Source organism: Amblyraja radiata, chromosome 8, assembly GCF_010909765.2.
Source record: "Amblyraja radiata isolate CabotCenter1 chromosome 8, sAmbRad1.1.pri, whole genome shotgun sequence".
In the NCBI taxonomy this organism is placed as follows: domain Eukaryota; kingdom Metazoa; phylum Chordata; class Chondrichthyes; order Rajiformes; family Rajidae; genus Amblyraja; species Amblyraja radiata.
In genome coordinates, this window is record NC_045963.1 from 44002306 (window position 1) to 44025689 (window position 23384).

The 23384-nt window shown below is 42.1% G+C and overlaps 1 protein-coding gene across 3 annotated transcripts in view; it reads right to left on the reverse strand.

Annotated features, from left to right (window-relative positions):
- The window catches only part of prkn (parkin RBR E3 ubiquitin protein ligase), an 833127-nt gene that overhangs the window by 595422 nt on the left and 214321 nt on the right, over positions 1–23384 (reverse strand). For all 3 annotated transcript variants that reach the window (XM_033025724.1, XM_033025722.1, XM_033025723.1), the window contains 2 exons: positions 19937–20157; positions 2777–2895 (listed from right to left, as the gene is read on the reverse strand). In XM_033025724.1, the coding sequence (XP_032881615.1) occupies positions 2777–2895; positions 19937–20126 (309 nt within the window). In that variant the 5' untranslated portion in view covers positions 20127–20157. The remainder of the gene's footprint in view (positions 1–2776; positions 2896–19936; positions 20158–23384) is intronic.

A 23384-nucleotide genomic window follows, 5' to 3' on the forward strand; every position in this document is an offset into this window, starting at 1 on the left:
ACGATGGAACGTTCACCAGGGGCTGGGGCTGGGGCTGGTGCTGCTTCTATGGGTGAGAAGCCAGTTTATTTTTGAAATATTGGGGGGGGGGGGGGGGGGGGAAGGATTTGATTAAAAACGTGTACTTAAACACGACGAAATGTAATGAGGAGCGGATACTTAGAAAGAAAAGTGAAATCTCTACCGAAATGGAAAAGATGTCGGCGATTCTGCGTCTGGTTTCGGAGTTGCAGTGAATCAAAGGAAGAAATGCAGCCGGCAGCCGTCCATGTAAATGGATCCATTCCGATTGGACATCTGCGAGCATTGGGCATTGTGATTGGACATCTGCGAGCATTGGGCATTGTGACATCACACGATGGAAACAAATCAAAAGGCAGAAAGGCAGCCGGACGGCAGCCGGACGGATGGCACGAGAGTTTTATATAATAGATAGATAGATAGATAGATAGATAGATAGATAGATAGATAGATAGATAGATAGATAGATAGATAGATAGATAGATAGATAGATAGATAGATAGATAGATAGATAGATAGATAGATAATAGAAGATAGATAGATAGATAGATAGATAGATAGATAGATAGATAGATAGATAGATTACACAGTAATATTTTGTGAACCCAATATGTTTAAAGGGAGTGAGTGAAATAGAATCAAGTAGGTTTCGAAGGAGGGCACCCAACATAACTAGGTGAGTTTGAAGCAAGTGCGGGAAGGAAGGCAAAAATGGTCAGGGTCCTGGTGAATAGTCAGGATCTGGGGGAACTGAGATCCTGGAAAGTGGATGTGAGGGGAGGGGAATGGAGAGTGCAAATATCACCTGGTGAGCCAGTGCCAAACCATCAGGATTTCTGAATAAGACAAAGTGCTGGAGTAACTCAGCAGGTCAGACAGCATCCCTGGAGAACATAGTCGGGTAGCAGTAATGTCAGTCAGGAAAACAATGTCACTTTAAATACTAACCCTTAGAATGGGCATTTGTGGAATTTAAAACATGCCACCTTTTCAAATACGTCACATGGAATCTTGTCAAAGCCAAATTCTGCCAATTCTCGCAGCAGTCATTACGTTTGTATCTGCCTCAATAAAGGAATGTTTATTTTACCATTTACCAGGTAAATAATTGCAAATCTTTTGGCATTCTTCAAACTGAAAGCTGCAAGTTTTTGTAAGAAAAAAGATGTGATAGATTTTTGTTTTATGGTGCTGACCAAGGAATTCAATGTAGTAAAATCCTACAAGTGCCCACTTGGGCAAACAGATGGAGCCTGAATCGTAACCTTCCAGGAACTAGATCTGCAGGTGCACTAAATTGCTGGAAAACAACTGCTTTTAACGAGGCATAATACCTTGGGAATGATTTTGACAAGTTTTTAAATTGTAGTACCATTTCAAGCTGCGCTGGTTTAGAGGAATGGTACTTTGTCTGAAGTAGTTTGATACATCTGCAGAACTCCGAAGGACGCTTGTAAAAAAAATAATTTGTTTACTTAATACATCGAGTTACTTCTTTTCAGATCTGTAAGGGTGACAAATATCTTCCCTGCCTGTCACTGCCCCTGGATACCTTGGTTTAATTGTCATTTGGCAGTTAAGAAGGAATCTGCAGCAGCTTTTGCAATATGCAGACTTGGTCTTTTTTAATCTGAACAGATTCAAACGGTAGTCCTTATGAGCTGCAAGGGATGCCTACTACGCTTGAAATTAATTTTGAGACCTAAATTTAACTCTGAAAATATTAGATTGCAGGTGATAGAATTGCTATTTCAATTATAGATTGCAGCCACTTTAAATATCTCAACTACATTCGCACTTATAATGCATCCCCAAGAAACAAATGAAAGTTGAAAACCAGAAGGAAATTAACCAACCCCCATAAGCACACAAAACAAGATAGCTACACTCATAAGGCACAAAACCATTAGGTGTTGCACCATGTACTTTATAACGTTGTGTCACTTCTGTCTTTGTCTTTCACGCTTTATTGACTTTGACAGATTGGCATTTGAGATTTTAGATAAAGCTAGTTTGTCACTATGCCACAAGCTGACACTTCTCCTCCATAACAGTCACCGGCAGAGCTGAAAGTATGTGCTTATTATGGCCAGAAAATAATGCAGCGTTTGTATTGTGAGGCCAGCGCATCACAAGCAGATTGGGTCACAGGATGCATTGTAAACTAAGACCCTCGTGAAGTGAGCCATTTCCTCAATGAGTCATTAGTCCGAGGATCACATAATGATGAGATGTTAAAACTATTTTTAAAACACTGCATCAACACATGCAAGCTTGCTTGATAATCAACCCAGCCACCATTTTAAACACTTTATTTTCAAAAGGCTTGCGCTGAAATTTGAGTTATAATTTTTTTTAATGTGTGTATTATCTTGTTTTTTGTTTCTTATAAAATGTAGTTTACCTGTTTTAATATTTTCTCTCAAAAAATATTGTGCTTTGACAGCAGGCCAAGCTGAGGAATGTGGTTTAGCCCCAGTCCTCACTTATTCAGCCATTGTGTAGCTCAATCTCCTTTTGATTCCATTCAATGTGGTAACTTCTCCTCCATGTTACCACTAAAAGAACAGGATACGATAAATCCAACAACAAAAAAATGTCAATGGGCAACACTGATCATTGACAAAACATTTTGAGCCAATTTGTTTTTAAAAGAGTGAAATAAACCTTCAAGAATTCTCATAGCATGTGACACCACAGCATCAAACATAACAACTTTAATCACCAATTATGCTAACAAAGTATTCTAGCTCACCATGGTTAAAGTCAACGTTCCATGCTGACAAGTACTGCAACGGACTCTGAGTTTTCCAGGCTGCACAGCCTTGCACACAGTCTTGCAATAGACATAAAAACTGTGGTAACGCCTTGAACCTGAAAGATAAAAGGCCATGTAATGAAAATATGGCCTTCACAGGAGTTCTACCAGCTAATTTGTTTCTAAATACAGTATCCTTTCATTGAATAAACAGCTTACATATCTCAGCAGTTTGCACCCCAGCAGTATGAACATTGACATCTCGGGCTGTTTGCACCCCAGCGGTATGAACATTGACTTCTCTAATTTCAGGTAGTCCATACTTTCTTCTCTTCTTCTCCCCTTCTCAGCTCTCCCTCAGCCCTCTGCCTCCACCTCCTCCTTTCTCCCCCCCCCCCCCCCACCCCACATCAGTCCTTTCTTCCTCCCCCCCCCTTCACATCAGTCTGAAGAAGGGTTTCGACCCGAAACATTGCCTATTTCCTTCACTCCATAGATGCTGCCTCACCTGCTGAGTTTCTCCAGAATTTTTGTCTACCTACATATCTCAGCTGATACCTTGATACACACTGAGGGATAGCTGTCCTGTTAGAAGTAGCATCTTTCAGGTAAGATGTTGAATTAAGGCTGTAAAATCGACAATGTTTGTCAGTTGTCAGGTAATTGACAATATTTGGAAAAGGACAGGGTGGTCTCCCCAATATTTTAAGCAGTATTGACCGACTTGTTAATAAGCAATTAGTTGTGACATTTTCTGCATTACAATAACATTTCAAAAAATGTAGCACATTGCTTTTGCTTGAAGTCACACAGAGTGTGATCTAAATACATGTCCTTTTACTTTCAGTGAAGCAGTTGATGAAAGCATTCATAATGGGGTGCGTTTTGCTGGCTAATGTCATGGAAGTCCTCAACTTACCTACTGATTTGGAAGTCTAGCATCAGAGTTTGTCTTGCTTAGATTCCTCGGCGCATTGATCACAATCTTCATGAGACACCAAGCAAAATGCAGGATCAAGGGGCTGTCCCACTGCGGTGACCTAATCTGCGAGTTTAGAAGAGTTTGCCATTGATTCAAACTCGCAGCATGGTCGACCGGTGGTCCTAGGAGGTCCTATCAGGTCACTGGAACTCTCCTTCATGCTCGAGGGAAGTTCCCGAATACTCGTGTCGCGGAAATTTTTTCAGCATGTTGAAAAATTTTCTGCGAGTAAAATTTGGTCGGCATGGTTCTTTTTAACTCGTAGTGCAGTGGAGTGGGGTCGCTATTTAGTTGCAGGCAGTCGAGGGCAGCTGTAGGCAATCTCCTTCACTGACCGGGCATTATAATTGGCTCATTGGAGTTTTCAGGACCAAGGAAAACCGACCTGGTAGGTAAAATGCCCGCTAAACTTTATTATATTTCGTCAAAATGTCTCCCCCCCCTTCTCTCTCCTTCCCTCTCCTTCTCTCTCCCTTTCTCTCCCCTTCTCTCCCCCCCTCCCCCCCTCCGCGCTCTCTAAAGCACTTACCGTGCACTGTGCAGCCGTCTTTAACCTTCCTCTTCATCGCGGGTGTGAATTTCAGACAGCGTTCCCCCGCTTTCCCTGGCCCCCGCCTTTGCGATGTGTTTGTGTGTGTGTGTGTACGGTCAGTCGATCCAGCTCGAGTGTCAATAATGTAAATGTTGGCATGGGAGAGGACACTGATTTGTTCAACATAACACTTCCAAAACAAGCCTTTCTTCTGAGCTGTAGTATGGGAATAGATTACAAGGCGAATGCAGAAAAAGAACCAAAGATGTTGAAGAAATGCAACATATCACTGATTACTGGAAATTCCTGGCATACAATCATTTAAAGTGGAGGAAGAGCATTAAGGATGATATTGAGAACATTGGGTCCACTTGTCAGAGTTAAATTCTATTTGCCATTCCTTGGCCCACCTTCCCAACTGATCTAGATCCTGTTGGAAGCTTTCCCTCCTCGATGCCCACTTTACTACCAATTTGGGGATGGGGCCAGTGTACGCCTGGAACAGGGATTGTTGAATGTACCCAACAAAGAGGCAGGGATAACTGGGGCCCATGCAAGTGCCCATCCTATGCCTTTGATTTGGAGGAAGTGGGAGGAATCAAAGGAGAAGTTGTTAAGAGTGAGGACCAGCTCCCCTAGGCAGAGCAGAGTGTTAGTAGAGGGAAATTGGCTGCTTCTTCGTTCAAGGAAGAAACGGAGGGCTTTAAGGCCTTCCTGTTGGTGGATGGAGGTGTTGAGTGACTGAATGTCCACAGTAAAGATGAGAGAGTGGACCAGGGGGGATAAGATGGAGTTGAGTACGTGGAAATTATTTCAGTGGAACAGGAGCAGGCAGAAATAATGGGTCTGCCAGGGCAATTGTGTTTATGAATTTTAGGGAGAAGTTCAAGTTCAAGTTCAAGTGAGTTTATGATCGTGTGTCCCAGATAGAACAATGAAATTCTTGCTTTGCTTCAGCACACAGAACATAGTAGGCATTTACTACAAAAGTAGGCATTTACCACAAAGTAGGCATTTACTACAAGGTAAAACCGGTAATGATATGGTTGGAGGCTGTGGCAGACAGCGGAAGTGATAATATCAGAAATGGTCTGTGAGATTATGGCCTGGTGCTCATTTGTGGGGTCATGGTCCAAGGATAAAGGGCCTGTCCCAGAAGCATGCGACTCCATGCGGCAAGCGCGACCTAAAGGGCCTGTCCCACGAGCAAGCGACTACATGCGGCAAGCGCGACCTAACGTGGTCGCTTGAGCCGTACGGCCTCGCGGGGCCGGTCCCACTTCGATCGCCAGAGCCGTATGGAGTTGTGCGGAGCTGGTCCCGACATCGCGCGGGGCTCCGAAAAACTGACCGTGTTCAAAAGTTCCGCGGGGCAACAGCCTGCCGGCCCGCAGCCACCTCGACGCCGTATGCACCGCCTCGACGCCGTACGTCACGCGCGAACTTCCCGCGGACTTCGCTCGAATTTCATGTCACTTACTCGACCTCCGCGCGGCCCCCGCTTCTGGTTTGGTCACGCTTGCCGCATGCAGTCGCATGCTCATGGGACAGGCCCTTTAGGTCGCGCTTGCCGCATGGAGTCGCATGCTCGTGGGACAGGCCCTTAAGTAGGAGGAGGTGGCCGAGAGCTGGCGCTGGCCTTGGCCCGGTAGAGGTCAGCCTGCCAGTCCTTAATCAGTCCATGCCTATCTAAATGCTTGTTGATCCTGTCCCTTAGAATCCCTTCCATCTTTCCCACCGATGGCGTAAAACTCACCAACCTACAGTTCCCTGGCTTGTCCTTGTTGCCCTTCTTAATATAATGCCACATTAGCAACCCTCCAGTCTCCAATTTCATCTGTGGCTAAAGATGATGCAAATATCTCTGCAAGGATCTCTGCAATTTCCTCCCTAGCTTTCCAGAATATCTGATGCTGCATTTAGTCAGGCCCAGGGGATCATTGTGCTTTAAACCTCCATTACCTCCTCTGGCCATTATATATGAACTAAAGCATAACAATTCCAATGCATTAATTCCTTTTCTTCCATGACCTTTTCCTCAATAAAAATAGATCATTTAATACCTCCCCCATCTCTTATGCCTCTAACAAAGATGGCCATACTGATCTTTAAGGTGACCTATTCTTTTCCTAACCACCCTTTTATCTCTTAATATATTTGTAATGTCAATGAATATTTCCTGGCAATTATTATTTGTCATCTATATATTTTATCAGCTTCATATCTTTCATCACCGTGTGCACCTCAAGGAATCTCAGGGTTCCGTTCTTGCTCCCAAAAGTGCTGAAATAATTTTATGTCACTGTTTCTAGTTCCCTCATTGCTCTTGCGACAGCCAATTTTATGAAAAGTCAACATTCCACTGTGCTGTAGGGAATTAAATTTGTAACCACTATAAATGTCTGCATAGACTGAGGATGCAAGCTGTCAGATCTAAGTTAATGGAATTTAAATAACCACTGCCTTAAGAAGTGATGCATATCCTGACCTACCAGAATGCCCCATCTACTGGGACACATCGCTGAACTCCAAAAGGGAGGGATCAAATGGCTGTGGTCTGCAATTTGCACAAACAGCACAGTAACAATCAGGTAATTAGACATTTTACTGACAGTTAATTAAGACAAAAGTAGACAACCATTCCCAAAATGCAGCTCTATTAGCTAGCACATCCCTTCTGAATGAATCTTAAGGCTGGCCCATAAGGTGAAAATGCCATTATTCTCATCAGCACTTTAAAAATCAAGCGAAGGAGATTTTGTCCCTTGGTCTTTGAATACCATAAATTTGCCCATTTGTATTTTATATCCCCTAAACCACATGTAAATCATCACACTTTAGAAAATGTTCCATTATGCTAATGTTTTACAAAAATCACTTGATCTTACATGAAGTCAAGAGGTCGTTTCCCAGGAATATTTTAGCAAAGAAGGCAAAGAAGAAAAGCAGAAATCTTATGAGAATGGTATAGTTAATAAGTATTTTATTTATGGCTAGGGAAAGAAAATGTCATGAGGTAACATCATGAATGCAATTTGCATAAAAATAATTAACTTATTTGGTTCAGAATACACAGGACCAGAATTATGGATTCAGGAGATGGTACAGCACCAAAGGATGCTGCTCAATCCATTATGCCTGTGCCATTTCTTTAAATCAGTGCCAAACCTTTGTTGTTTTTTCCATAGGACTGGATATATTTACACTTCAAATATTTATTTATTTCCCTCTCACCATATTTGCTGGCAGTGCATTCAGAAATGTGGCATCTGATTGGATATTTTTTCTTCCTGATACAGACAGAAACATGTATTCCACCCTGCTTCCTGAATTCGATGACTCCATCTGAGCCAGTCACTTTCCATGGGATCACTCTCAGGAAGGCGGTAACATTCATAACCATTACCTACTCCAGTACCATGTCTGTGGAAGATTCAGAGGCTCTGAGCAGAACTTCTGCCATTTCTGTTCTTGCTTTTAATGACCCAGGGTACACATCGGCTAGACTGGGTGACTTTTCCACCCTGAATGATGTCCATCATCCAAGTTTTCTTTTATTTACATTTAAAATGTGGACATCACTGGCAAGGACATCTGAATCATTCTGCGTGACAGCTCGACCAATTTAGACACATCCCCTGCTGTTGATAAGGGGTTTGTTGTCTGATTGGACAGATGTACCTGTCGGTCCTGTCTGTCATTTTACATATTTGTGTATTCACCTGTGCTATTCAATGGCTACATACATCGGCTGGGAATTTATAATCACAAGCGGAAATCATCAGTGAGCAGTAGCCATCACATATTTAAAGAAGTAGTATGCTGTAATACTCTGAGGAACAGCTGAACATATAAGAGACCAAATTGCAAGATTTTCTGACAATGCACATGTCTGGCAACAGAGAATAGACCTCCTGTGTCTGCAGAGAGCCCGAGGATCCTTCAGGCACATGCTGAAGAGACAATGGTTAGTCGTGGCAAAGAAAAGTGGCAGGGGTATTGCTCCAAGGACATGGATGCAGAGAAAGAGTATTGATCTAAGAACATGGCGATGCAGACTTCAACAGAGGTCAGGATGAGACCCATGTCACTGTCATATGAGCCATCAGCTCCTCTAGCTGCATGACTGTGCCGCCTCATTGAGGAAAGGCAAGATCAGTAAAACTGCGAGGTGTAAATGAGATGTTTGATGTCACTTATGATCAGTAAACTTAGAACATAGAGTTGCACAGCTTCCATGATGACCATTTTGCCAATTTACACTAATCATATTTACCTGCAGTAGCTCTGTATTCTTTAAAGTCTTGCCTATTTAAGTGTCTGTCCAAATTTCTTAAAAGTAGTGACTGTATCTGACTTCATCACCTCTCTGGCAGCAAGTTCCAGATATCAGCCACTCTGTGTTTCTCCTTGGGTCCCCTTAAAACGCTTCCTCTCACCATAAACCTATGCACTCTTATTTTTGATACACCCTACCATAAGAAAATATTTTGACTTTCTACCTGATCTATGCCTCTCATAATTTTACAAAGTTTGATCAGGTCACCCTCTCAGTCTCCTTCAATGTAAAGAAAACAAACCCAGCCTATCCAATCTCTTAGTTGAATATCCATTTTTTCCAATTTCTGTTGGACCTCTTTCGTCTCCCCTCATTTTTTCTCTTCCTCTTTCTGTTCCTTGTCTCACTGCTACTTCGCTTGCCACCAGATAGGTAGATTTAAAAGTTGTTCCAAATGTGCTGTTCCAAAAGGTTACACGGCACAGAACCATAAATGTTGATACCCACTCAATCACAAACTGCTAAGATCCACTGCCAGGAAGGCTGTGGAAACTTACCTGAGAAGATTCTTCCTCTATGGATTTGATAGAGACCTGCTGCACACATGTGAGCGAGTTCTGGACAAGAGTGTTGACCTGATCATGAGTAATTGAATTTGTTGTCCGGTAGCTGATATCTGACTTGCATTGATGCTTCAAATACAGGCTGAAACAAAGGACTGCCCCAGGATGAAAAATCATGACCACTCTCAAGTGAACTGGAATTAATCTTGCATGATGTGCGCCAGTGGTCATACATAAACTGCACACATGGGGAGTGGAATGCTGTTCACTTCATGAAAACAACCAAGTTCACATGAAGGGCATGCAGTGAATGTGCCTGCAGTCAACACTACCGTGCAGAGTTCTTATATTCATTTGTGTATCTGGACATCTCAGAAAAGCTGCAAATTATTGTTTACCCTAATTGCCCTTGAACTAATTGGTTTACAAGACCATATCAGCAGTGATACATTTACAATCCTTATAAAGCTTCACGTTCACTCCTCCTGTTGGTCTCTTAGAGCACCGAATGTCAGTGACATCTGCAAACTGCGAGGTGCTGCTTACATCTCTAAATATAGCCTGAAAGGGATTGAATGCCTTAAAAATGACTATAATCACCTTGACAGCCAAAGACAAAACTTTTATTTCCCCACTTTGTGGCAGACGCTGATGTCACAAGAACATATGGTCATCCCATTACAGGAAGGATGTAGACGCTTTGGAGAAGGTGCAGAAGAGATTTGCCAGAATGCTGGCTGGATTAGAAGGTATTAGCTATGAGCGGTTGGACAAACTTGATTTGTTTTCTCTGGAGCATCAGAGGCTGAGGGGAGACTTGATAGAAGTATAACAAATTATCAGAGGCTATATAATTATAAAATTATAATCTAAAATTATACAGCAGTCAGAATCTAGTTTCCTGGGTGGAAATGTCAACGACTAGAGGGCATAGCATTCAGGTGAGAGGGGCAAAGTTCAAAGGAGATGTGCGGAGCAAGTTTCTTTTTTAAATACACACAGAGTGGTGGGTGCCTGAAACACACTGCCAGAGATGGCGGTAGAAGTAGATGGTGGCATTTTAGATAGCACAAGGACATACAGTGAATAGATTGATATGGATCACGTACAGGCAGAGAAGATGAGTTTAACCTGTCATGGTATTCGGCACATGTATTGTGGGCTAAAGGGCTTGTTCATGTGTTGTACTGTTCTAGATAAGAGCACAGCAACATAAAAAAAGAGTAGCAGTTGGCCCTGGAGTCTGCTCCGCCATTTATGTCATGTCTGATCATCCACTTCAAAGCCTTGATTCCATTTAATGACAGAGTTGGTAGGTTTTACATAAACCTTTTAATACACTGCAATAAGCTAACAGACGAGACAATCTCCTGCCCACTCCATCTTGCAGGAACTTATCCTGCTCTGTGAGGCTTCTCCTTGTTCGCCGTTCTATTGCTGGGGGCGGAAGCACAGTGACACAACTAGAAGACCATCGCTATGCTTCACATCGCCAGAGACCCAGATTCAATCCTGGGTGCTATTTGGAGTTTGCATGTTCTCCCTGTGACCGCTCTCCTCTGGGTGGCTTTCCTCTGGGTGCTCTGGTTTCTTCCCACATCCTAAAGACATGTGTGTTGTAGAATAAATGTATAGGAAAGAACTGCAGATGCTGGTTTAAATCGAAGGTAGACACAAAATGCTGGAGTAACTCAGCGGGTCAGGCAGCATCTCTGGAGAGAAGGGGAAAGAACTGCAGTTTTAAATTTGAGAAGGGTCTCGACCCGAAACATCACCCATTCCTTCTGTGCAGAGATGCTGCCTGACCTGCTGAGTTACTCCAGCATTTTGTCTACCTTCTGTCTGCTTTGTAGATTAATTGGCCTCTGTAAATTGAGAGAGGTGGACTTAGCCCAATCTATCGTGGGCACAGTCCTCTCCACCACCTAAAGCATCTCCATGAGCCTAACTGTGGCTATGTGACCTGCAAAACAAACTGGGATCACATTCAGGCCAATGCTTCTGCTGTGAACTGGTCTCTCCACTGTTGGTCTGGTCTCACGCAATGTTAGGTAGGCATCATTGAGTCATTCAGCACAAAAACACCCCATCCAGCCCACACCAAGCATCAAGTACCAATCCTACTTTATTCACCTAACATTCTCATTGAGTGCTCCCAGATTCTACAATTCACCTGTACATCAGGGCTATTTAAAGTGGTGGATTAACCTGCCAGTGGTCCCTCTCACATATTAGACTGATAGTTCCACTTCCACTAATACCCTGCATTAACTTGGCCTATCTGTACACAATAGCGCTGGTACTAGGAGTAATCATGCAATTATTGCCTTTGGGCTCCTGCAATACAATTTCCTCTCCAGCTTGGAACAGGGTAATATAATATGCCGTTTAAGAAGGAACTGCAGATGCTGGAAAATCAAAGGTAGACAAAAGTGCTGGAGAAACTCAGCGGGTGCAGCAACATCTATGGAGCGAAGGAAATAGGCAAAGTTTCGGGTCGAAACATTGTCTGAAGAAGGGTTTCGGCCCGAAACGTTGCCTATTTGCTTCGCTCCATAGATGCTGCTGCACCCGCTGAGTTTCTCCAGCACTTTTGTCTACCTAATATAATATGCCGTTTCTTTTCTGTCATTGTTTCAACATGCATCACGACTCAAGTTCAATTTCACATTTATTGTCACTTGCACCAATTGGTACAGTGAGATTTGAGTTACCATACAGCCATACAAATAAAAAGGACACAATACATGAAAGAGTTTATCATAAACAACCACCACAGCGGAATCAAAGTTTCCCACTGTGATGGAAGGCAATAAAGTTCAGTCATCTTCCTCCGTTCACCCGTGGTCTGGGCCTTTGAACCCTCCGCAGTCGCCGCTACAGACGGCCGGATGTAGAGGCCCTCCCTCCAGGATGATCGAAACTCCGGCGTCGGAACACAGTCGCGGCTTGGAGTTTCCGAATCGACCACTTCCTACTGAAGACCGCGACTTCCGAAGTCCACAGGCCGAGCTGGGCGGAGCTCCAACACTGGCGATCCCCGGCAAGGGAACGCCTCGCTCCGCGATGTTAAAGCCAGCACAGCCTGGGGCTAGAAGCTCCGCAGACCACAGCTCCATGGTGTTAAAGTCAGCAGGCTCCAACGCCGCTCCACGATGGTAATTCAGTGCTGCACCGCTGCTGAAGCTCTGGGGCGGTTTCCGGTACGAAAGGCCGTGCCAATCCTGTTGGTAGGCCACGAGGGGGAGGCGAAGATGTGACACAGAGAAAAGACGCATCTCCATCCAGGCAAGTGACTGAAAAACGGTTCCTCCCTATTCCCCCCCACCACCCCTCACAAAAGACATACTAAGAAACATTTAAAACATACATTTAGACACACTAAAAATAACAAAAAGGGTGAAAGGACTAACAGCTGCTGGCGAGGCAGCCACTGCGGTAGCACCACCCGATGGACTCCTGGATGTTATCCTGCAATATGCTCAGGGACAAAGACATATTGTGTAAAATTATATTACAACTTATATACTAATACTAAAGAGAGAGAGAGAGTAACTCCAACATGATGAGGGGAGAGGGCTTAGAAAAGTGAAATTGGTAGAAATATTAAACTCAATAATATTTCTGAAAAAAGAAATCAAGAACTGCAGGTACTGGTTTAAAAAAAACTAAGTTCTGGAGTGACTCAAAGGGTCAAGTAGCATCTCTGAAGGACATGGATAAGTGAATGTTTTAGAATGAATTTGCTTGCTTCCAGTTTAACAATGGTAATCTGCCCTGTAAAGTGCTCTGAAGGCAGGTCAATGATTATATAAGGCAGGATTTTACTTCGGAGTCACGTGAGTGACTACGTGAAGAAGGGCCGTCCGTCTGCTTGCGCGTCATTACGTCTGAACGCAATGCGCGACGGACTGGCAGAGGCACTGCGTCCTCCCAGGCCGTTAGGATGAGCAGGTAAGGAAAGTTGAATCACTTACCTGCATTCTTTCGGGCTTGAAACTTTTTGTAGTTTCAGGGCCCAGATGTCGAGGGGACGGTCCGCGGGGAAGTCGGCTGCCGAAGACCGCAGCATTTCCCAGTAGCGAGCAACAGTGTTTCCCGACATAGTGCCAGCAGAACCGGCAGGAGACTTGTTGCAGGAGGAGAGCTCCGTTGGTGGTCCTGCAGTACGGGAAAATCCACCCGCAAGAAGAGTCCGGGGAGGGAAAGGGATACCCTCCCTCAACGGAGAGCATCTGAGGACGACTCTCCCACATAGGAGCAACTTTTTGGAGAAGTTGCTTCAACAATGACCTGCTCTAAGGAGAGAGCTGTGTCAGCCCGGGGCCTACAGCAGCAGGCAATACCAGGAGCCTCGCATAATAGGGCAACCCAATGTCTTCCCCATTGGAGGGGGAAGTACATATGGAAGAAACCACTCTGATAGAGTACAAAAGCAGGGGGGGGGGGGGGGGGGACCTTCCCAAGGACAAGCAGAAGAAAGGAAGTAAGTAAGTAACTTTTACTTATATAGCACTGTTTAAGTTAACTTGCACCAAAGAGCTTTACATAAAATAAATAATAAGCACAAAAGAAAAGAAATACTTCTGCAATCATCCAGGTTCCACTGGGGGCTTCCCTGGATAGAGATCTAGAAAATGTCTCCTGCTCTGAGGAGAGGAGCATTCACGGTCAGTTTCAGTCTGACCCAAAGCAAGAATCTCATTTAGGCCCGCTGGAGGGGCCATGTCAGCGCAGGTATCCTCAGGGGCCTGCGGCAGCACCTGTTTTCAGGGCTACCTACAAATCTCACTCTCAATGGAGGGGAGTGTGAGTGATCAGTAGGTAACTGATCTCGAATTACAATACTATACAATACCATTTATTTGTCATTTGAACCTCACATAACGTTCAAACGAAATTTGGTTTCGAGATCAGTAGGTAACTGATCTCGAATTAAAGTATGAACATACTGAAGCACATGCATATGGCCTCAAGAGACAGCAGTTGGCAGAATATCCGCACAAATGCCGCAAGGGAACAGCACTATCAGGGTGACTTGGAGAAACCAGCCGCCGAATCCTCTCTTCAGGTAAGACCAGAAGAAGGAAGCAAAAGCTGTCGGACCAATCAAGGTACCAACGACAAGCAAACTTCATCAGTAGGCGACAACACACCCCACACCTCCATAGGGGGTAAGCAGTTCACTGAAGCCGGTGGTAGCTTGAAAGCTGGGCACGGAAATATGATCAGAGTCGTCTTTCAAGGCAGACTCAGAATTATGCCAGAATTGATAAGGTTTTCAGACCAAGACCCAAGCAGAGGTCAGGAGAAACATGGAATCCACACTTCCTACCAGTCCAACTCCCAATCAAGGAGAGAAAGGGAACCCGCATCAGGGGCCTTTGGGCTTACCACAAGACCACCGGTAGCCATGGAGGTAGGTGGGTCTGGGTTTACTGAAACAAGGGATTGTGGACCAGTTACATGTTGGTAATTTTACTCTTGTGTTTTTGTTCAAAATGACAATAACATGAATTTCAGATCTGGTTTTAAAAAACAGATAACTACATGTGATTATTTTTTACTGCACAACATACATAGGTTCCAAGCAGACTTGGAACTCGGATCGGAATTGTCTTCAAGGCAGGCCCAGTATTTTGGGCAGGATTGCCTTCCAGGACAGGTGACAGATGGAGGATGTCACTTCATCCAGGTTTAACTCATTTGTGCAGTACAGACTTTTAGAAACAGCAATTTTTTGTTACGGTCTAACTACTGTTTTATAGGAGCTTCCTATAAAATGGTCACATGGCATGCATCGACCTCAAAGATGCATACTATTCGGTGTCTATTCATTAAGAACAGGAGATATTTGAAGTTTAACTGGATGGCATGGCTCTGCCAAATGGGTTGACATCAGCTCCTAGACTATTGACTAAACTACGGAAACCAATTCTGGGACTACAAAGGTCTCAAAACCACATAGTAATGGCATATTTGGAGGACATTTTCATTTTGGAGTCACCAAGAATTGGCAGAAGCATCAGTCAAGCAAACCAAAACCCTGTTTGAAAGAATTGGTTACCTCATCCATCCAGTTAAATCAAAATTGACACCTACAAGGGTAATTGATTACCTAGAATTTACTATCAAAAACAGTAAATATGTTGGTGACTTTGCCTAGGGGCAAACGACAATATTAATTAAGCCTGCAATGACCTGATAGTCAAATTCTAGCCATCTATCAGGCAAACAGCGAGTGTAATTGGCAAATAGTAGCTGCATTCCCAGCAGTACGGGCCTTGGCATTACCAGAACTATCAGCAAGCAAAGGAACGAACACTCAGATTACATGCAGGCCGAATTGGCAAACTATGGATTGCCAGCAGAGGCCATTGTTGAATAACTATGGTGGATAACGAATGGGAGACAGCTCAGGGAAATTTTGCTCGAAAGCCATCGAGGGTTCTTCAGACCTATGCAAGCGGCTAAGGATGGGGAGACACCAACACAGTCTAAAGCTGTGGGGGCAGATGGAATGAGCAGGAGTCTGTAATTCCCCAACACATGGAATCAATTACCCAGAATTGTTGGGGGCACAATATGGACTCAAGGTTCTCTGTAGCGATATGCAACCGGTGCTTGTTCAAATTCAGATTGATAACACCATTGCGGTGGCATATATCCATTAACAAGGGTGGCTGTAAAATCTGTATCTTACGACAGATTGTCGAACCTCATTTGGCACTGGTGTATCGAGAGGAATATTTGGGAAATCTACGAGGTAGATATAACACTGGTGACAGATGCTGGATCACGAATGTTTAATAACAACACAGAATGGATGTTGAATCAGACAGTATTTAACAAAATAACTACACGATTTGGCATACCAGATGTTGATCCGTTTGCGTCTAGACTAACCATTAGTTACCCAGATATGTGTCCTACGAGCTGGATCCAGGAGCAAGGCAGAGGATGCTTTCTCCCTCAATTGGGGAGGAATGTTTATGTATGCTTTCCGCCAATTTGTCTCACAAACCGATGCTTGACAAAAATCAAGTAAGACTAAGCCACAGGCATATTGGTAGTGTCAGATTGGCCTACTCAAGCCTGGTCCCCAAATATTTTGGGAATTATAGTCCAGCCAGTAATGGCTGTACCCAAGAGCAAGGGACCTCCTAGTGAACCCGAGTTACAGAGAGCAATCATCCACTACATGAACGTATAACTTGTTGGTCTGCAGATTCTGAGGAGGCCATTTCAAGGCATAGGACTGTCCGAACAAATACAACACAGTTCGGATAACGGATGTCTTGGAGTTCCTATCAACTGTACTATAACTATAAACTAAGTTATAGTGTATCTATAGTGCCAGAGGCGCACTCTCCTCCAATCTGATGCCGGAAGCAGGGCACAGTTCGATAGGAACGCACCCCTTTACAACAAAATTCATGAAGGGAATTTACAATTTAAGACCTCCAAGGCCAAGGTACACTGACACATGGGATGTGAGCGTGGTACAAACCCTACTTTGACAGTGGGGACCGCCTATAACTAACCCTGAAGGTGGTATGCTGACAAAGAGTCCAGACACTGCAAAAGCTACGGTTGGACTACATGACCACCAATATGAACAACATAACATTCCTAATCAGGAACCTGATAAAACAGAGCAGGCCAGGAATGCCAGGGATGGAGATCCAGTTCTTGGCATATCCAGAGGACCAACGGTTGTGTGGGTGGTAACATACTAACACCACTATCTGAGAGTTACGGAGAACCTCAGAGGCTCAGAACAATCGGTCCTCATCAGCCATAAAAAAACCACACCAAAAGGTGTCAACTCAAACCATCTCCAGATGGTCAAAAGAGGTAATGGCGGTAGCAGGAGTAAACATTTATATGGATAAATCTCACTCCACCAGGGCTGCATCTACATCAGCAGCAAGAGCTATGGACGTGCCCCTTGACGACATCCTAGTGGCTGCAGGATGGACGAATGAAATAACGGTCCACCGGTTTTATAACAAACCCATAACCGGACTGGGGGTGTTTGCACGTACCATTTTAAGTTCTGTCCCTTAGTTTCCCCCCCAAGGTTGGGAGGGGTAACTTTTTAAAAAACATTTCTTTCATTTAAAGCATCAGTTTCTTTACTTAACTACGTAATGTCTGAATGCTTTAATGATTACACGCATCCATGGTCAATCCATTCAGTGTGTGACGCCTGGATGCGTAACCGGCGTAAAATCACAGAGCTTTGAAATCTTCACTTAGTCACTCACATGACTCCGAAGTAAAATAGTAAGATTAAACGAGAACTTACCAGTTTGAAGTTTGATCTTGATTTTATGAGGAGTTACGATGAGTGATTACGTGCCCACCGCTCCCACCCTCATACTATCAAGGTCATATGGAAGTTCTAGTTTCTTCACAATCTTACTATTCTCAGGTCTTCTTTTTATCTGTGATTTAACACCGCATGCTTTGAAGATTGACGCGCACGCACGTAATCGCTCATCGTAACTCCTCATAAAATCAAGATCAAACTTCAAACTGGTAAGTTCTCGTTTAATCTTACTATTCTACTGACTACTGTTGATTGGATCTCCCTGCAAATCGGGAGGATAAGTCACATTAACAAAAACGTTGTAATGTTTTTAATTTAAATTGTTTTAGGTTCCATTATTTTTATTACATTTTATTTCCTTACTTCAATTTTATTTAATAGTTCAATATTTATTTAAAACTTTTATTTAAAAGTTCAATAACTTTAAATGTCTGAAACTATTAAAAACCACCCCAGTTTAAAAAAAATATATAGCTGGCAAAGCTTCTCCAGCTTTTAAAGGTTCTCAGGGATGTTTTGGGATTGGAATATCCTCACTATGCCAGTCAAGGTCTGGCTGCTGGTCAGAGTGTGTCCTGACTCCAGATAAAGAAGCTCAGAGATAGAAACTCTGCACCTGGATAAGCTAAGAGCAAACATGATGGTGTGATGCAAGACTATTCTAGGCAAGGAAGCTGGGCTGGCAAGATCTACGCCAATATTTGGAATGGAATATGGAATACTTTGTCACATGTGACAAGGCACAGTGAAATTTGGTGTTTGCATACCCGAGGTATGCAAATAGTCGCCACATATACGGCGCTGACAAAGTTACAAAGTATCCACTGCCAGGTACCCCTTTGTTGCCCCCCACCTCCCTCTCACCCCTCCCCTTCCCTCACTGGTGGTCCCCCTACTCCGGGTCCTCCATTGTTCTTCCCCCTCCCTCACAGCAGTCCACCCAGGCCGAGTCCTCCATTGTTCTTCCCCCACCCCCCACCCCCCTTCATAGTGGTTCCCCTGCAGCGACATCGGGTCGACCCACGAGACTTCATTGCCAGACCGCGAGGCTCCGTCAGATATTTAAACCAGATGCTGTCTTTCATACTGCAGGAGTCATTTAACAATGCTATGTTTCTCAGAATTTAGTAAGCCTTGTACCTGAATGGAGGTAAGCACTCACAGATCCAGTGGGTTCTATATAGACAAGATATACCTCTTCCCACCCTGTCTCCTCGAGCAAGCTGTTGTAATCTCTTCCTGACACATGGTCAGCTGACTTTCCCCTTGACTTTGTGAACCATGATCACTGGATCACATCTCCAAAATTTACATCCCCCGCTATCGCTGTGATTTTCAGAAGCAGTTAGGTGACGGACATTCAGGTTTGTAGCTGTTTGTTGGGACATATTGTAATTCTATGGTTCTGGTTTTAAGGATAAAATACATTTGGATGTTAATTGAATATATTCATGCAAACACTCTTCCTGTTAAGTTGTCGTTAAACCTGGAAATGAATGGTAATGTTCCTTGTAATTTGAAGGTTATTCTCACACTGTTGTGATACTCAGACAGCCAACGGGTCTCCTTTGGGAATTGGAACTACAGTACTTCAGTTGAAATCTATTGTAAATAGAGTGAACAAGGTTATACTACTTAAATAAGAGTTAGCGATGATAAGTTTGGACATGTAAAGAAGATTAGTTTGGATAACTAGATCAAGCCTGCACCTGTTAAGACAATCGTTGAAGGCATTGCAGATTTCCACTCCAATTTCAGAACAATCTGCAGGACAGAAGCTGACTGCTGAGAGGTAAAAAGTGCAATGTATTGTATTCAGTCATCTTTAACAGTGTGCACAAATTACATAGTAAAACAGATCTAATGTTTAAATTGAAAACCTTCGGGATTCTGTACCCATTTTAAAATCAACAAAAAGTTTTACTTTGCATGGTTGGCAGAGAACAGAAATGCATTTATATCCCAAATGAACCTTCCAGGTTTAAATCAAAGTTACCTTTTTAAATCTTAATGGCATATAGAAAATCCGTAGCAATTCCTTAAAAATGCCTCTTTTTACTTCTGCTGCTAGTTGTATTAGAGAAAGACAGTGCTGCGTTTCCATAATACAATTTGCAGCCTCAGAAACTCTCAACGTGCTACAGCCAACGTTTGAAGTGTGATCACAGTTAAATTGTAATTGTGGAAATGTGGCAGCCAAATCACACATAGCAAGTTCACAAATGCATTTGTGAATTAAATGACTAGATAATTTGTTTTCAATGCCAGTTATAGGCTATTTATCAGAACACTGGTGATGATTCTCCTGTACCCTCTTGAATTAATGTTGTTCAAGTTAAAATATTTAATTTCACTTTGCTTTCACTACAAATAAAACATATGAAAAAGAAGAATCTTTTAATCTATAGGATCAATTGAGTGTATTCAATGTATTACTGAAAAATAAAAATGCTTTAAGGCTTTTACCTGCATTTTCAGGATGTCTATTACCACCTTGGACTTCATTCCCCAGCATAACAGTAAGATCAGTAGAACGTCTTGGAACCACAGATGCGCTGCGGTCTAGTTGACGTAAGTGGATCCATTTTGTTTTCATGATATTTAGAGCTTGAATCACCCACTGCTTGTCTAGTCGGTTGAGATGACTGTACCACATGAACTGTGCTTTGCTGGACCAGATCGCAGTTCTACAGGCAGATAAAGAGAACTAATCAGGGTTGTGAATGAAGAGGACAATAAATAAACAATGAGATCCATCAATAGTAATGAACACCATCTTTTTTTAAAGTCAGTATTCAGAATAATTCAAACTCCCTATCCAACAATAATGTTGGAGCGTCTTCACATTGCAGCAGTTCAAATGAGGGCTCACTACTGCGATCTCAATAGGATTTAGTGATGGGCAATAAATGGTGACTTATTCGGCAACATTCATGTACAGAAAAATGAATAAATAAATAAGAGTAACTTCATGGACAAATCTGGATATCACTGTTTTCAACCACATGCACATTGTTTTAGCATGAAATAAATCATGAAGTGCTAGTCTTGAATCTAGCAGAATGTCTGTGAAATTAGGGCCCAGTATCTTACAGGTGAACTTCCCTCTTTTGTTTTCAAAAAAATCAAAAACTTCTTTCTATTTGTTTTCCGACCAAGATAACGTAACCACATGGTCATCAATCACTTTCTTCAGTTTAAGGTTTAGCTGTGTCCCTGAACATTTAAGTTCTTTCTATACAGCTTAATTGTCACTTGAAGATTTCCACTCCCTCTCATTCATGCATCCGAATATGTAAGATTCAAACCCTGAATAGAACAGGTGTAGGGACACATTTGAACTCTTACATCTAGCAAATACTTTCATGCAATCATAAGTAAAGAGGGAGACTATTCATTGCCATTGTCAGCCCGATAAATTAATTGCCCAAATGCTCCGATGTTTCCGATTAATTTACCATTAGCTAAGCAATGTTTCTCCTTTTTAAGGTTATATCCAAATCCCCTTTGAATTTCTTCATCCATTCTTTCCAAGCAAGTAGATCACAACAACTTACTGCACTTAAAATCCTCAACTTGACCACTGCATTTCTTGGCAAGTATGACGCAACTGGTTCATCTCCCCTTAATTCAAGTGCAGGTAATGAAGAGGTAACAAATATGTAATTTGTCTAATCTACTAAAAAACATATAATGGGCTTACTACGAGGGAAAGAACAGGCAGAATTAGGGGTTAAGTAACTGAGAGGATCGTTAGCTGGTTTAAGATAGGAAGCAGAGTGCAGGTGGTGTTTCAGAGTTGATGGTAAGTGTTGTACCTCAGGGAAATCAACACTGCAGAAGATTGCAACAAATTACATTAATTAATGTGAATGGATGTATAATTGGGAAATTAATTTCAACCCAAGTAGATATAAAGTATTACACTGATAAGGAAATGATTTCATATATTATTTGGAAGATATGAATCGAAGAGAGTTGGAGAAACAAAGAGATCATGAGGTATAAATGGCAAATACAAAATACTAGAATCATTCAACAATATCATTCAAAAAACATAAGAACTGAAAATAACTTTCTACTTAATTTATACTGAACATTGCAGTATTGAACCAATTTATACTGAATAATCTGCATGAACACATCTTAGAAAGGAAATAGAAGCATTGAGGGATGCAAAAATTATTACTTTTTAAAGCCTGCAGGTGTGCGTTTTCACACTTCAGTGCCTCTTGTCTAATGGGAGAGGGATGAAGAAGGAGTGACAGGGGTGATACTTGTTCTTGATTATGCTGGTGGCTTTGCCAAGTTTAAATGGAATCAATGGATGGGAGGTTGGTTTGTGCAATGGTCTGGGCTGCGTCCACAATTCTCTGCAATTTCTTGCGGTCTTGAATGGAGCTGTTCCCAAACCCTGCTGTGATGCATCCCAATAAAATGCTTTCTACGGCGCATTTGTAGAAGTTGGTGAGAGTTGTTGGAGACATGCTGAACTTCCTAAGCCTTCTAAGGAAGTAGAGGATATTGCCTCGATATGGTGTATTCAATATTTGTACACAAAAAGGTGTCAGTATGCACTCAAAGCATTTCTTGACAAAATTGCGGATGGCTGAGGTAGCCTCTTTCAGGCTGGACGAAGTGGTCCTGAACACGGTCTTGCCTTAAATTGAGTCTTTTTGAATTTTTTTATTTATTTATTTTTTTTTTAAATTTTATTTTTATTAGAAGTACGGTAAATTACAATAACACACAACACATATATCTTAATACATTTTTTGTACCGCTTCATTTTTATTTTTTTTAAAGCTTTAAGAAAAAGATAGAAGTAAGGAAAGTAAAGAAGGTGCGCAAGAGTTGTGAAGTGCAAGAGAGTGTTGGGAAAAGAAAGCCCCTTAGAAAAGAAGTTAGAGAAGGAAGTAAAGTAAGAAAGTAGACCCTAGAAAAGAAAGAAAAATAAAGTAAGGACAATCGCTCTATTATAACATTAAACTCCGCAGAAAGACTACCAACCAAGTCTGTTTTTGTTGTTTTATCTCCCAATGCCAGGTCCTGATACCATTTATTTATTTTTAAAATTACTATTGCATCTCATGCTTGTAATAGGTCCATAAACGTAGACCACGTCTTTTGGAATTGGTTTGCTTTACCTGCTAAGAGGAATCTCATCTCTTCCAGATGTAATGTTTCAAACATATTTGATGTCCACATTTTTATTGTTGGTGTGGGCGCATTTTTCCAGAATTTAAGTATGAGCTTTTTTCCCATTATTAGCCCGTAATTGAGTAAATTCTTCTGATACACGTTTAATTCAGGGATACCTTCCGATATCCCAAAAATGATCCATTCTGGTTTTGGTACCAGTTTTATTTTAATTAATTTTGAAAAAATATCAAATATTCCATGCCAGAATTTTTGGATTTTTGTACAAAAAACAAAAGAGTGCGCTATGGTAGCTTCTTGACACAGACATTTATCACAGATTGGTGAAACATTAGGAAAGATTTTGTTTAATTTAGTTTTTGAATAATATAGTCTATGTAATGTTTTGAATTGGATAAGCATATGTCGTACATTGATCGAGCATTTATGCACCTGTAGTAAATGATTATCCCAGCTCTCTTTTGAAATTTTTATAGCTAATTCTTGTTCCCAGTCTCTTCTAATTCCATCTGTTGTGGGTATTTCTATGTTTAAAATGATATTATATAAGTACGATATTAAGTTAGCTGATTCCGCCTTTGTCTTCATTGCTTCATCGAGTAAGTCGGAAGGCATATTATGATAGTCTTTTGTGTATTTTTTCAAATAATCACAAATTTGAAGATATTTAAAATATTGGTTATTTTTCAAATTATATTTCAGTTGTAGTTGTTGAAATGATAGTAATTTTCCCACTTCATACAGATCTTCGAGC